The sequence below is a fragment of the Miniopterus schreibersii genome (assembly GCF_964146895.1).
Source record: "Miniopterus schreibersii genome assembly, chromosome: X".
Classification (NCBI taxonomy): domain Eukaryota; kingdom Metazoa; phylum Chordata; class Mammalia; order Chiroptera; family Miniopteridae; genus Miniopterus; species Miniopterus schreibersii.
The window spans coordinates 76,097,626-76,111,856 of NC_138104.1; the positions used below are offsets into that span (position 1 = coordinate 76,097,626).

Consider the following 14,231-nt stretch of genomic DNA (forward strand, 5'->3'; position numbering starts at 1 on the left):
GAGTTTTGAAAGTTCTTTAATTTATTCTAGGTGCTAGTCTTTTGTCAGATGTGTGGTTTGCAAATATTTTCTCCTAGTCTGTAACTTGTCTTTTCATCCTTTTAAAAGCGTCTGTCATAGAGCAGAAGTTAATTTTGATGAAATCAATTTATCATTTTTTCTTTTATGGGTTGTGCTTTTTTTTTTTTTTTTTATTGTTGGAAGTATTACAGCTCTCCCCTTTTTCCCCCTCATTGATCCCTTACACCTGGTATCCCTCCCCCCAAGGTCTTCTCCACACTATTGTCTGTGTCCATAGGTCATGTTATGGATTGTGCTTTTGAGGTCATGCCTAAGGACTCTTCATCAAGCCCTAGGTCTCCAAGATTTCTTTCAGTGTTACCTTTTAGAAGTGTTTTAGTTGTATGCTTTGCATTTAAGTCTGTGATCCATTTTGACTGAATTTTTATTTAAGAAGTGAGGTTTAGGTCAAGGTTTTATTTTATTTTATTTGAGTATGGCTATCCAGTTGTCAGCATAATTTATCCTGACTCCTTTGAATTACTATTGCTCCTTTGCCAAAGATCAGTGGGCCATATGCATGTGGGTCTGTTTCTATTCTGCTCCATTGATTCATGTGTCTGTCCCTCCACCTGTACCACACCGTCCTGATAACTATAGTTATATAATAAGCCTTAACATCAGGTAGAGTGAGTCTTTCCACTTTATTCTTTTTAAAAACTGTCATAGCTATTCTAATTCCTTTCCATATACATTTTAGAATAAACTTGTCTATATGTTTTCAAAAATCTTGCTGGGATTTTCATAGGAATTATGTTAAACCTGTATCTCAATTTGTAAAGAATTGACATCTTTACTCTGTTGAGTCTTTGAATCTATGAACATGGCATTTTTCTCTATTTATTTAGATTTTCTTTTATTTCTTTCATCAGTATTTTATAGTTTTCAGTATACAATGCCTGTACGTGTATTGTTAGATATATGTGTAAGTATTTCTTCTTCTTTTTTGAGCAATTGTAAAGGTTATTCTGTCTTTAATTTCAGTTTCCATGTGTTCATTGCTAAGATATAGAAATATGGTTGGTTTTTCTGTGTTTATCTGATATCCTATGATCTTGTCAAACTCACTGATTAGTTTTAGGAGGGTTTGTTTTTGTTTTGGGGTGGTTGTGTGTGGGTGTTTTTTGGTAGAGTCTTTGAGATTTTCTAGGTAGACCATCATGCCATTTGCAAATAGAGACAGTTTTATTTCTCTTTTCCAACCAGTGTGCCTTTTATTTTGTTGATTTATTGCTCTGGCTAGGACTTTCAGTATTACGTTGAATAAGAGTAATGTGAATGGACATCCTTGCCTTGTCCCTGATCTTAAGGGGAAAGCATTCTGTCTTTTGCCAATAAGTATGATGTTATCTGTAGGGTTTTTGTAGATGTTTGTCATCAAGTTGAGGAAGTTTCTACCTATTGCTAGTTTTCTGAGATTTCTTTAAAAATCATGAACAGATGTTGAATTTTATCAAATGTTTTTCTGTATAAATTGATATGATCATATTGTTTCTCTTGTTTAGCTTGTTAATATAGTGGGTTACATTGATTTTTAAATATCAAACCACTTCACTTCTCTAAAATAAACCCCACTTGGTTGTGGTGTATAAATTCTATAAATATTGTTGAATTCTATTAGCTGATACTTTGTTAAGGATTTTTGTGTCTGTGTTCATGAGGGATATTGGTCTGTAGTTTTCTTTTTATACACTGCCTGTGTCTGTTTTTGGTATCAGGGTAATCTGGCATCACAAAATAAGTTGAACATATTCCCTACTCTTCTGTTTTCTGGAAGAGATTGTGTAGAAGTGTTGCTAATTCTTCTTGAAAGTTTTATGGAATTCTTCAGTAGAACCATCTGGCCCTGGAGACTTCTTTTCCAGGTTTTTTAAACCATGAAGCCAGTATCTTTACTAGTCATATGGCTATTAAGATAATCTATTTTATATTGGGTGAGTTATGGTAGTTTGTGAGATTGATCTGCTTCATCTAAGTTGTCATATTACCTTATTATCCTTTCGATGCCTATGAGATCTCTAGTACTATCCCCTGATATCACTGATACAGGTAATTTGGTAATTGGTAATTCCTGATATTGGTAATTTTTATCTTCTCTCTTTTTTTCTTTGTCTTGCTAGAGGTTTGTCAATTTTATTGATCTTTTCAAGGAACTAGCTTTTTATTTCATTGATTTTCTGTACTGTTTTTCTTCTCAATTTCATTGATTTCTGCTCCTATCTTTATTATTTTCTTCTTTCTGTCCAGCTTTACCCAGATGACATAATGAAGCTAAGTGTGCCATTGGTGAAAAATACACATCATGTCAGTTTACTGCATTTTCCATGTATATATAAATAGTGATTGTGTAAGTGTAGAAACTGACATTTACAGAGATTATATCAGAAGAAATTCCCACAAGATTCTTATTCTAAATTGATTCAGAAACCCCCTGAAATTCAACATGCTGTTTTGACTACTGTGACCTTAGTAAGATCAGTACCTGCTTGTTTCTCACTTCTCTTAGACTTCTGACAGAGGCGCTACTCAGAAGTCAGAAGCCCAGGATAGGACTCAGAGTTCCACCATAAATAATTAGGAGTTAGCTGTGATTTTTAACCATGGCTAATTTCTAATCTGTGTATAAAATAAAAATGAGTGTAACCACAAATCCAAAGCCAGGTCACTGCTTTCCAGAAATCCAACTTATCTTTATTTTTAAATTTATCTTTATTGTTGAAAGTATCACAGATGAACCCTCCCTCCCCCACCATTGACTTTTAAATTGGTATTTTGTAATTGATATTTTAAAACATAATGGCAAAATGCTCATACTGTTTTCTGTTAATGCACAAACTACATAATACTTTTCCTAGTCTTTTGAGCAAGTGTTGCTATTCACAAAGGACAAAATTTTGGCAACTTAAAAAAATGATCACCAGATTATTTCAGCAGATAAGTCTTGTATATGGCCTGAGTGCATTTTGGCAGCATGGTGGCTGTCCTCTTGGAGTGCCCAGCTTAAGTGACACACTTGAAATGGTGGTGATGATGGGAGGTGGAATAGCACACACCCAGGAAGTCAAATGAACAGGTAACCTTGCTACCCCAGAGTGCAGTAATAGAATCGCTCAAGGACAAGTGAGGACACTCTGTCCCCTATAATCCTATTAGACTGAGCATTTGTGATAAAGCTTTGTAAGAAAGCTTAAGGAATAAAGGCTGCAAGAAGCCCTGAGCTCTTTATGTAATAGCATTTGTAACTAGATATTTTTAAGGATTTCAAGATGACACCTTGTAATCAAAGACAGTATCCTAGAAGGTGAAGAGCTGGGCTCTCGCTCCTAACAGACTCAGTTGCAATCTTGGTTCCACCATTTTTCACCTTTGTGACCTTACGCATCTTATTTAACTTAGTTTCCTTACTGGTTAAATGGGGATGATAATAGTGTGAGGACAAAATGTGATAATTAATAAATGTGATAAAGAATTTTCTCATTAAAGGTACCATCTGGCACATGGTAAACATTTAGTATATTTTTGCTGTTATATTATCATTACTAATCATAGTATCACTACTGCTATGATTACTATTATTACTGGTGAATCTTACATTAGTGGAATCTAGCTTGCTTTTCTGGAATTTGTTATAATTTTTAATACTATAGTAATATACAGAGTCTGGATAAGTCACAGTCTGAATGTGTGACCAAAAGTACCACTTTAAGAAGCATCGCCTCTCACTTGCGTATTTCAGGGGCTATTAGTAGCACGAGGATTTGGGCATGTCTAGCACAGTGTTTTTCTTTCTTTCTTTTTTTTTAAAATATATCTTTATTGATTTCAGAGAGAGGAAAGGAGAGGGAGAGAGAGAGAGAGAAACATCAATGATGAGAGAGTCATTGATCGGCTGCAGCCCACAACCCGGGCATGTGCCCTGACCGGGAATCAAACCCTGATCGCCTGGATCCTAGGTCGACGCTTAACCTCTGAGCCACGCCCGGCCGGGCAGCACAGTGTTTTTCAACCTTTTTTTTTCATTATTGGCCCCTCTAAGGAGCTTTTAAAAATGTTTTCCTCAATTTTAATACCACAGTAAAATTTTAATTATTTGTCTTTTTAAGAAATTTCAATACCACAGATCTACTACATGTCTATGTACTATGATGCTTTAGAGGTTACAAACCATTGTAATATGTAAAAAATTTTTGTCCTACAAGAACCAATTTTCACACACATGGGGTCAATATCACCTCCCATTGAGAATACATGATTTAATGCAGTGGTTCTCATCTGAGGGCAATTTTGCCTCCTAGGGGACATTTGTCAATGTCTGGTGACATTTTTGGTTGTACTGGGGTGGGTGAGTGCTTACTGGTATCATGTGGGTAGAGGCCAGCGCTCAAAATATCAATAGTGCCAAGTGTGTGAAACCCTGCTCTTTGTATAATGGTGAAGTTCAAATACATTCTGAATAACCCAGCAATTATTAGGAAGGTAAAAATGGACCATGCCACCTCTAAGGTCACTGGTGAAGAGAATAGCAGAAGCTGGGTTCCTGACCTTCAGACTGAACACATGGGCAATGTGATATACTTGTCTAGAAGAAAAGGCCATCTCTATCTTCTTAAGTATTGTTGCTGTTTTCAATAATATAGTGCTTTTTGCTCTTTCTGCCAAATATGTGTAAAAATATGTGAAAGCACTTCAAATATGTGTTTAGTAACAACTTTGTTTTCTATTTTTGTATGGATATGTCTTGCTTTATGAAATGGATGAATTCCTGAAAACAATTGTATAAACTCATTTCCTATGAGTTGAGTTGCATTTATTCCTCTGATTTCATTTCAATATATTTTGAGAGGCTTATCTTCATTCCTAGTTGATCCTCATTTGACCTGGCTCCTAGCATTGTTGCTTTAAATGTAAGTTTAGCAGCCTCTCTATGTTTTAGAGAGTAGGAATAGTTTAAGAGAGGGTATGGATTTATGTTTAAAGTGAGACAGTCTATTCTCTGATGGATGTGGTCCAGGTCATGTGCCCAGAGCTCCTGGCTCCCCTGTTGTCCCTGTCACACTCACGTTCCCTTCTTCTGCTGGCCAGAGTTGGCGTCGAGGAGCCCTTTGAAGAGGACCAGAATCAACACCGCTGGCAGTACTTCAGGTGACACAAGGGCATCCTCAGAAACAAATTAACTGGGCCTGGCTTTTCTCCTTTTTCTAACCTGAGATGTTTCTCTTTATGCTGTTTGCCTCTTTCTTTCTTCCTGCGTGTGCCAACCCTGTGCCCTTTTTAGCAAAGGGGCAAGAGACCAGGTCAAGTTTAATCATTTTTCCACTTTTTCTCTGGGCTGGCTGATGTATCAGTGTTCCCGAGATTGTGTCTCCTTACCCTGCACTTTGGCCAGTGTTGGCCAGTGTCTCCTTGTACAACTGAGCTAGCTCAGTGTTAAGAGCAGCACATTTGCAGAGCCACAAATACTTTCCCCACAAAATTCTGCTTATTTTCTAGTAAACAAGGCTTCTAACTCATAAAGAGAATTAGAATTTTATATTTCAGCCATGGCCAGGGTATGGCTTACACCATCTTAATTGAGTACTGTTTTAGTTTTTTAGTATGTTTTGTGTACTTGTACTTTATCATGGTGAATCAGACGATACGAAAAACAGGTGTTTTTAATCCAAAAGATAATTAAAGGCTCTTCTAATGCAATTTGTTCCTCAGTGTGCATCCAAGTTTTTTATTTGATTATGCTTAAGGGTAGTGATGTTGGGCAGTCAGAAGAAAGACTTTAATGTTCTTTCCTTTCTGTATCTTTAACCAGCATGCTTTCTTCCTGATCTGATTTTGGATGCTGGTCGATAATTCAAAAGCAAAATAGGCTTGAACTCTGTTCTTGGCATTGTGAAAGCATTTCTCTCTTTGAGCACAGCATTGAAAGCAGCTATAGCTGTCATGGATCTTGGGATATCACTAGGTCCCAGAAGTACACTGTAATGACTTACATTCAATTAATTGAAGCATTTAAATTTCCTGGGCTCGAACTTTTTTCTATTGTTTACAGTACACACACATATTTATTTTCGGAGATCTGACCTTAGATACTGATTAAGTTGCAGAGGAAACCCTCTCCTTAGAAATATTCCGCCTTCACGGAGGAAGGTGCTTCAGGCAAAGTACAAATGATTGCACTTGGGACGGGAGAGAATGCAGATGCTGATCTGTCGCTCAAGGTTTTTTATGCAGGTGGGTGTCTAATGTCCCTCAGATTATTTAGGACCTCTGTCATTCAAATTTTAAAAAACCTATTGATTAAAGTAGATAGTTCTAAATTTCTAAATTTTAGAAGTTCTAAAATTTCTGAAAATTTATGGCATTTTTATGGCAGTTAATCAGAGTATACATGTTATACCAGAAGGGAAATTATTGATTTTTAAAATGTAATCATTTGAGAATGAACACATCCATTTGATTGCTTTATTTTCTCATTTGGTGTGGGATTTCCACATATATCTCATTCTTAATGAAAAGAAGGATAATTCAGTTTATTCTAGAAGAAAAGGCAGTTGTATGTGCTTTGATTAGCTCAACCCCAATGTATCAGGGGAATGCTAAAATATGGTATAATAAAAGAGCACACAGTTGTAGATTTGTAGTGTCACAGATTAAAAGCATTATAGCAGGTCAGAAGAGAAATATGTATTATGGACAGTTGCCTGAAACTAGGAATTTCAGAAAGTCAGGGAACCCCCAAGTCTTCTGAGGCATTGTACTTAAAAGACTGTACCTAGTGTTTCTTGCTGCCCAGAGCACCATCAAACACCCTGGCCCACTGCTTAACTTCTGTCTCCAGAGACCAGGCTGGTTTTAAGCTCTGCCCCAAGAGTGAGGCACCTTCTAGTTGTCCAGTGTCATCCTTGGGGATTGGTCCAAGGGGCCCTCAACCCTGCCAGAAAAGTAATTATTAAATTGTCCTAAAGTAAACAGCCTTCAATGGGGAAAGAAATCAGAGAATACCATTTGAGTCTCAGGGCTCATGGTTTGTTTTCTTCTGTTATTTAAAAAGCAGTAGCAGTCCAGGAAACAGGTCTTTGTTTCCTTCTTCAGAACTCTCCTACCAGCACTTAGACCAGTAGCAGTGGGGCCCTCCCATGTTCCTCTGCCTGTGGGAGGGTCCAGGAGGTCCTTTTAGGCTTCATGCTGTCAGGAGTTTGTCGTGCATCTCAGACAGGTAGTTGATAGCAAGTGGCTACAGCAAGGCATAAGGAGGTAAAAGCAACGAAAGGGGATGCTGGGTAGGACTGTCCTTAGAACTGAGGATTTCCTGAGAAATGACATCAGAAGATGGCTGAATTGATTAACTATATGTTTCAATTAAGTAGCGTTTTTCTCCTTGCTCTTCACTTTTAGGAGAATTCAAAAAAATATTCCAGGATTTATCTGGAAAAGAAAAGCACATAATTACCAGAATCGATATCTACCTATTTACCTATTACCTATATTTACCTATTATAGCATCCATGGCTCTTTAATCTCTTTTAGTATAGAACAACCCTCACCTCCTTTTTTGTCTCTTATGACATTGAGGTGTTTTTGTTTTGTTTTTTTAAGTATTAAGGACAGTTGTCTCGCAGAATGTCCCACGATCTGGATTTTTATGATTTGTTTTCCTCATGACTAGAGATAGATAATCATTTTTTTGGGAAAAAGCCCAGCCCACCACCCTGTAAAAGTGATGTTATATATTTCTTGTTGCATCTTATCGTGTGGTGCATATTGCCAAGCTGACCTTTATTAGTGATACTAAATTTGATCACTTTAGACCCCAGGTCACTCCACTATAAAGATGCCATTTTCCCTTTGTAACTAAAAAGTAATCTGTAGAGTGATCTTTTGACATCATATGAATATCCAGATTCTCAATAACCTTTACCCACTGATGACCCTTGCTTGAAACAGTTATTACACTAGTAGTGGAAAATGGGGATTTTCTATTTCTGCAGTTCCTTTCATGTTTATAAGATGACATTTATCTATAAAGAAGAGCTTTCAGCAGGTTTTAAATTTTATTTTATATACTGATGAAGTGAGGAATCTCTCCATTGTCTAAGTAATGAGTTCAAGCCAAGTTTTACATCATATTTGTGGCACTTGTGGTTCCGTCTCTGCAGGATCTCAGCAGGCATCTTGGGCATTATCATTGAGAAGGCAAAAGGTAGGAGACAGTTGTCATTTTTTTTAGAAAAGAGAGAGATGTGGCTGGAATTAGTACTTTCTAGAATCTTCACTTTCCAATTCAGTAGCCACTAGCCATATGTGGCTATTTAAATTCAATTTTTAATTAATTAAAACTAAACAAAATTTCAAATGTAGTTCCTTAGTCATATTAGCCACATTTCTAGTGCTCAGTGGCCACATGCAGCCAGTGGCTACCACATTGGAGCGCAGATCTAGGACATTGCCATCGTTGCAGAAAGTCCTGTTGGACAGTGTAGATCTAGAATCACTCTTAAGTTCCCCCAAACGAAATGTTCTACATCCCAAGTTTGGGATGAGGTTAGGGTGTCCCTAATTTTGTGAGTTTATCAATTACTCCATTGCTTCATACTTTGTTGTTTTGATTCTGACCTGGCCAGGGTGAATAGATGAATTCCACTGATGTGGCCAGGATGTGAGTGAAAGTAGTCAAAACCTAGTCTTGTTAAACAGAATCTATTTTAATTCTTGTTCAACATTTTTTTCTCTCTCTGAGTAGAGATCAGTTAAAAGAAAAGATGGGGCTAAATTTCATTTGGCAGCTTTTATTGTATTAGACTTTATTTTCTTCATTGCAGTACAGGGTACACTTCAGCCTTTCCTCCTATCCATAGGCTTCCTATTTCACCCAGGCTGATAAAGTCAATTGGTTTTATCTCTACTGACATGAAAGCCACGTACAAAGGCTAATACATCTGTTTCAAAATTCACGGTACAGAAAGGAGAGAGCATTAGTTCCAGGTCTGAATTGCCATACACCTGGCCATACTGTACTTCATGCCCTTCAGATCACATAATCTTGTTACTGCTGCCCCACAATAGCTGCTCTGTGGTTAGGCTGAGGGCTGTTGGGTCACCTGTTGTTCAGGTAGCCTGTCTGGGAGACAGTGGGTTAACTGACACTCTGCCCCTCTAAGTTTGCACCGGGAGCTTATCTGAGTCAATTAGTCTGCCATGAAGTGGCTTTGTGCTGCTATAGAATTCACAGAACAAGGCCAATATTGGATTCCTAGCTGTTAATTTTACAAATGCTGACCAACTGTCATAGAGGCTTATTCTCTGTGTAACATACATTAAGAGACTCTCAAAACAGGTGAGAGTTCAGGATCAATAGCTAGAAAGTCAATTTGTGACCTCTTCTCTACCACTTTGGTACATTAGACACTTTGGGTGCACTTATGCTCTGGCATGACTTTTGGGGGCAGTCCTGGGACCTCTGAATTAGGTGGATTTCATGTCAAAAAAATCTCTGTGAGATTTGTTGCTGGATAAAAGTCCCTGGATAATGTCCAATTTTGAAGACAAACCCCCAGCCCTCAGAAACTCTTGCCTAGAAGCAGCTTATAGACATGTAGCAAAGCCCATCTAATTTACTACAAAGATCCCATCAAACCTCAGGCCCATGGGGAGGAAATCTGACACTAGGTACACTATAGGTTTTAACTAAGTGCCCAGAACAGTGCCTGGCATAGTAGGCACTTAATAAATATTTGCTGAATACATGAATTCATCTTGTGGGTTTAAGCTTTGCCTTCAACAAAATATGGAGTAACTGTTCCCTTTCCTTCTATATCCCACTCTGTCCAGGGGCATGCACTTTGAGTTAGTGCTTGACAAGCTTGGAATAAGAGAGTAGAGGCTGTTTTTGGAGGTGGGGTGAATCTGTGTTTTCTATTCCCCTTTTCCATTAGTATCTTTTCTCAAGAAATATCCTGGGCATCACAGGTGGGGAAGAGGGAAGGAGAGGAGGAAAAGTAAGACACACACAGGGCTTTGTGCATCTGAGGTCTGCTCAGTGGAGTGAGCACCCTGGTTACTGCAGATAACACTCCTGGTCAAGGCCATTCAGCACCTTTCTTCAAGCCAAAATCAGACCTGCTGTGTTCTCTTTACCTTTATAATATCATCTGTGTGGGTTTTTTTTGTGATACTGGAGGGAGCGAGGGAAGACAGAGAATTTTCCTGGCATCTTAGTTTTCTCCCTCATTGCCCCATTTTATCCATGTTATCTATGTCAGAATCAGGAAGGCACAGGGATAAAAGAATTAACAGATGCATAGGGCAACAGTTGGTATGTTACTAAGTCAAGAAAGTGCTTTTATAGAATTTGTTATAAGTGGATTTTGCCACTTTGCTTTTGCTTTCTGTCTTCAGTTGTTGGTCTTAGATGTGTGACTTCTCAGGTCATCTCTGCTGTGGGAGGACGTGGCGGCACTAGGAAAAAAAGCTAGAGATATGCATGCTGAAGTATTTAGAGGCAGTGTGCTGATGCCTGAAACTTTATTTGAATTTATCAAAAAAGTAAGATGGGTGATAGATAGATGGATAGAGATATAATAAAGAAAATACAGCAAAATGTTAATGGTAGTATCTAGGTGGTGGCTGTATAGGTTTTCACTGTAAATTCTTTCTATACTTTCTTGAATATATGAAAAGTTTTATAACAAAAGTTTAGGGAAATATAAGCAGGGCAGGGCAGAAGTGAGGAAGCAGTAGAGAGGAAAAGGGCTGGTACAGTGGGACCCACATTTTTATAACGGACAGCCTGGTACAGGAAGGCAGAGCAACTGTTGCCAGCTGTTGCTGATGCTCAGAGGCCTTGTTCAGGGTGTAAGCACACAGAATTTATTTCCCCTTCTACCCCTTGGGGTCTGATGTGGTACATAACCTCTTTCTCACAACTTTTGCATGACAGTCTTCCTCTTTTAGCTAATCATTCCTTCTGCTTTGGTAAGATGGTCATCCTCTTGCCAACTTTCAGCCAGGATGGCTGCCATGGTCCAAGCTAATACTCTTCGTTTTCCTCCTTGTCTTTCTCCCTGGTGATTTATAGAGTTGGTGTTGACCCAGATCAAGACCCACCACCCAACAACGACAGCTTTCAAGTCTTACAAGGGGTAAGTCACAAGACATGCTTCTTCCGAGGGAAGACATTAAAATTTTTAAATAAAAAATAGCTAAATTTTATTGAGCATTTATTACATACTAGGCACTTTACATAAATTCCCTCATTGTGATCTTAACAAGAACCTTATGAGGTAGGTACTGTTATCCCATTTTGCAGATTTGAAATTGAAGTTTGAGAGTTTCAGTGAGTTATATATATAAGGCCAGAGAATTAGAAACTAATGGAGCCAGGGTTTGACCCCAGAGACAGTGTCCTTAAACAACATATTAAGGCAGTGGGCTGGCTAGAAAGACTAAGCTAAGTCCCTGACTCCCTACCTTCCACGAGTAGATATATTGGATAAATTGGTGATTGGTTCACTGTGACTGGTTCTGAGTCTCTCAGTCGCATCCAGGCAGAGGAAGGAAAGGGATTGCAGGCTCTCCTGTTCTTCTAGGACCTGGGGTACTCTAAGCTGAGTTTTCTTCCAGCCCAGCAATGGCAGAGCAGCAGCCCTCATTCCTGTACAGGCTGAAGGTCACAGCAAGGCTAACAGTTAAGGCTTGGACAGGGCAGTGGCAGCAGTGACAGCCTGGAGCAGAGTGTGGGGAGGGAAGCTGTAGAGGCAGTGTGTGGAAGAGTCCTACGGCAACATTTAGTGTGAGCACAGGGAAGAGTGTCTGCAGCAGCAGAGAATCCTGATGGCTTTTGGTATGGCCATCTGCACCAGTTGCCATTGCTGCATAATAAACTGCCCCAAACGTAGGAGAGTGAACAACTTCTTCTACTCATGTATTCTTTAGGTCAGGAATTTGGAAAGGGCCTACTAGGGATGGCTTGCCTTTGCTCCATGAAAAAGGCCGGGGGTAATGCGAGACTGGGGCTGGAATCATCCCAAGGCTGATTTGCTCCTATGTCTCGCTCCTGAGCTGGGAGGACTCACACAAGGACAGCCAACTAGAATGCCAAATTGTGGCTTCTCCATGTGGCTTCAGGGAACTGGACTCCTTATATGATGGATTATGGTTCCAAAAACCAGTGACCCAGCAAGCGAGGTGGACACTACATAGTCTTTTCTGACCTAACCTTGGAAGTCTCACAGCATCACTTCTGTGACTTTCTATTGGTTATAATGAGTTGCTAGGGCCAGCCCAGGTTCAAGGGGAGGGGATAGACACCATAATCTCTGGATGGGAGCAGTGTCAGCAAAGTGGGAGACATGCTTTAATGCTGCCATATCACCCCTGTTGTGGAACTGGCAGGATGATTTTGTCTCCAGGTTTTGCTCCTTTCCCAGGTTGGCATTTCCTAGGCAAGCCAAGTAGGGGAAAGGAGAGTTCTGGTAAGAGCAGAAATTTGTTTCCAAATGTTATTATTTGCCGTTGGGAGTCAAGAACAATTCTGTTCAGCATTGGATACCCAGTGCTGAGCATAGTGCCTGGCACCTGGGGAGCTCAAGAGGTATTTGATGGGCAGGTGCAGGCATGAAGCACCAGTGCAATAGGAAGCTTTATGACCACACGCATGTGTTGTCTGTGAAGCCATGTCGAGTGTTTTTCTTCCAGCCACCTTTGAATTAAACTCGTCATTGCACTTCATTCTAAATCCAGTCTACATATTTCAGATTCCATAGGATCTTCTAAATGATTCTATCTACCAAATCACATGTAACAAGTGTTGCAAAATGTGGTGCTGTGCGGGGCCCAGGGGGTGCTTTTCTGATTTCTTTCTCTTTGAGGGTGGTCACAGCCTGATAAGGCATTCTTGGTGTTGATGCCCCTTGAGGAACACAAAGCCATGCCCTCTGAAAGTTCTGGACATTTTGGGAAGAGCTTTCAATGAGCTACATTGGTACCCACTTCAATGGTGCTCCAGAAGTCCTATGTGATTATATTAGAATTGGCCATTGTGCCAGTTGGGAACATGTGGTTTCAATGAGAAGTTCTTTTTGAAAAGTTGCTGTTTGACCCTAGCTTTGATTAATAATTTTAGTAGGTGGGATTCAAGAACTGTGTACTTGGAAGATAATTTAGAGTAAAACATTTTGGGAGATCTTGAAACTTACCCTGAGAAAACCTGGGCGAATGTCTTGGATGGATATCTTTATTTCACTGAAAAGAAAACAATGGTTCTGGTAGGACATGACCACCCTCTTTGAAAAGTATTCTCCACAGACCTACAGCTAGTCAAGATTAATTTTATAAGAAAAACAGTCCAATTCCAGCTGGACAGCCAGGATTTAGAGAGATTTCATCTTGACAGTTCAGGCTAGTCAAACACCTCCCAGCCTTTTTGCTGTTTACCATTGCTCTTGCCTTTGGACCCAAGCATCTGTAAAAGGAAATATGGAAAATAGTTTGGTTGGTTTTATGCAGCTTAACTTATTATACATCTCATAGGAACTGCACATGGAGACTATGGACTAGTAACCAAACTTAGTAATAAACGTGCTGTCACTTTTCCATGGAAACGTTTAAGAAAGCAGTAGGGTTCTAGATGTACATTTAGTCCATGCAGTGATAGCTAAGATAGTGCCCTCTGCCCCAGATGGGTAAACCTTCCTGGATGGGTAAACTCAGTGACACAGTGTTCCTGACAGCTCTCTGGAGAACCTTTTGGGCCAATTGTAAAAGGATACAGCCATTCACTGCACTCCCAGTTGGCCAGTCCTAGTTAAGAGCTGTGTCACAGCTTCCCCTTAACTTCCCTTTTTCCATACCTCACACACAGTCATGCAGAGGGCCCCCAAAGTCAGTTCCGTTGGCATATCAATATTGCTGTCAGAGTGGACCAAAAAAAAAAGAACTTTAAGTTTGGTTCTCCCAGGACACCCTCTTAAAAATGACTCATGCCCTTCTGCAGAAATGGCCTTATTTCTCTAACTCCTCCTGGCCTGTCCTTCTTGGCACTGTGAGCCACTAACAGCAGTGCTGGGAGTACTCAGTGGTCATGAGAAACAGGAAAACAGAAAGATAAATGGGCTTCTCATTTTTGGGTGAAACTCTGGGTTCTTGCAGTTTCCCCTGAAATGGATCCAGGTCACACACTC

At 39.5% G+C, this 14,231-nt stretch overlaps 1 protein-coding gene across 1 annotated transcript in view; it reads left to right on the forward strand.

The window, feature by feature from the left end:
* The window catches only part of SLC9A7 (solute carrier family 9 member A7), a 118,192-nt gene that overhangs the window by 82,229 nt on the left and 21,732 nt on the right, over positions 1-14,231 (forward strand). The window contains exons 13-14 of the mRNA XM_081125631.1: positions 5,143-5,202; positions 11,129-11,192. Of these exons, the coding sequence (XP_080981757.1) occupies positions 5,143-5,202; positions 11,129-11,192 (124 nt within the window). The remainder of the gene's footprint in view (positions 1-5,142; positions 5,203-11,128; positions 11,193-14,231) is intronic.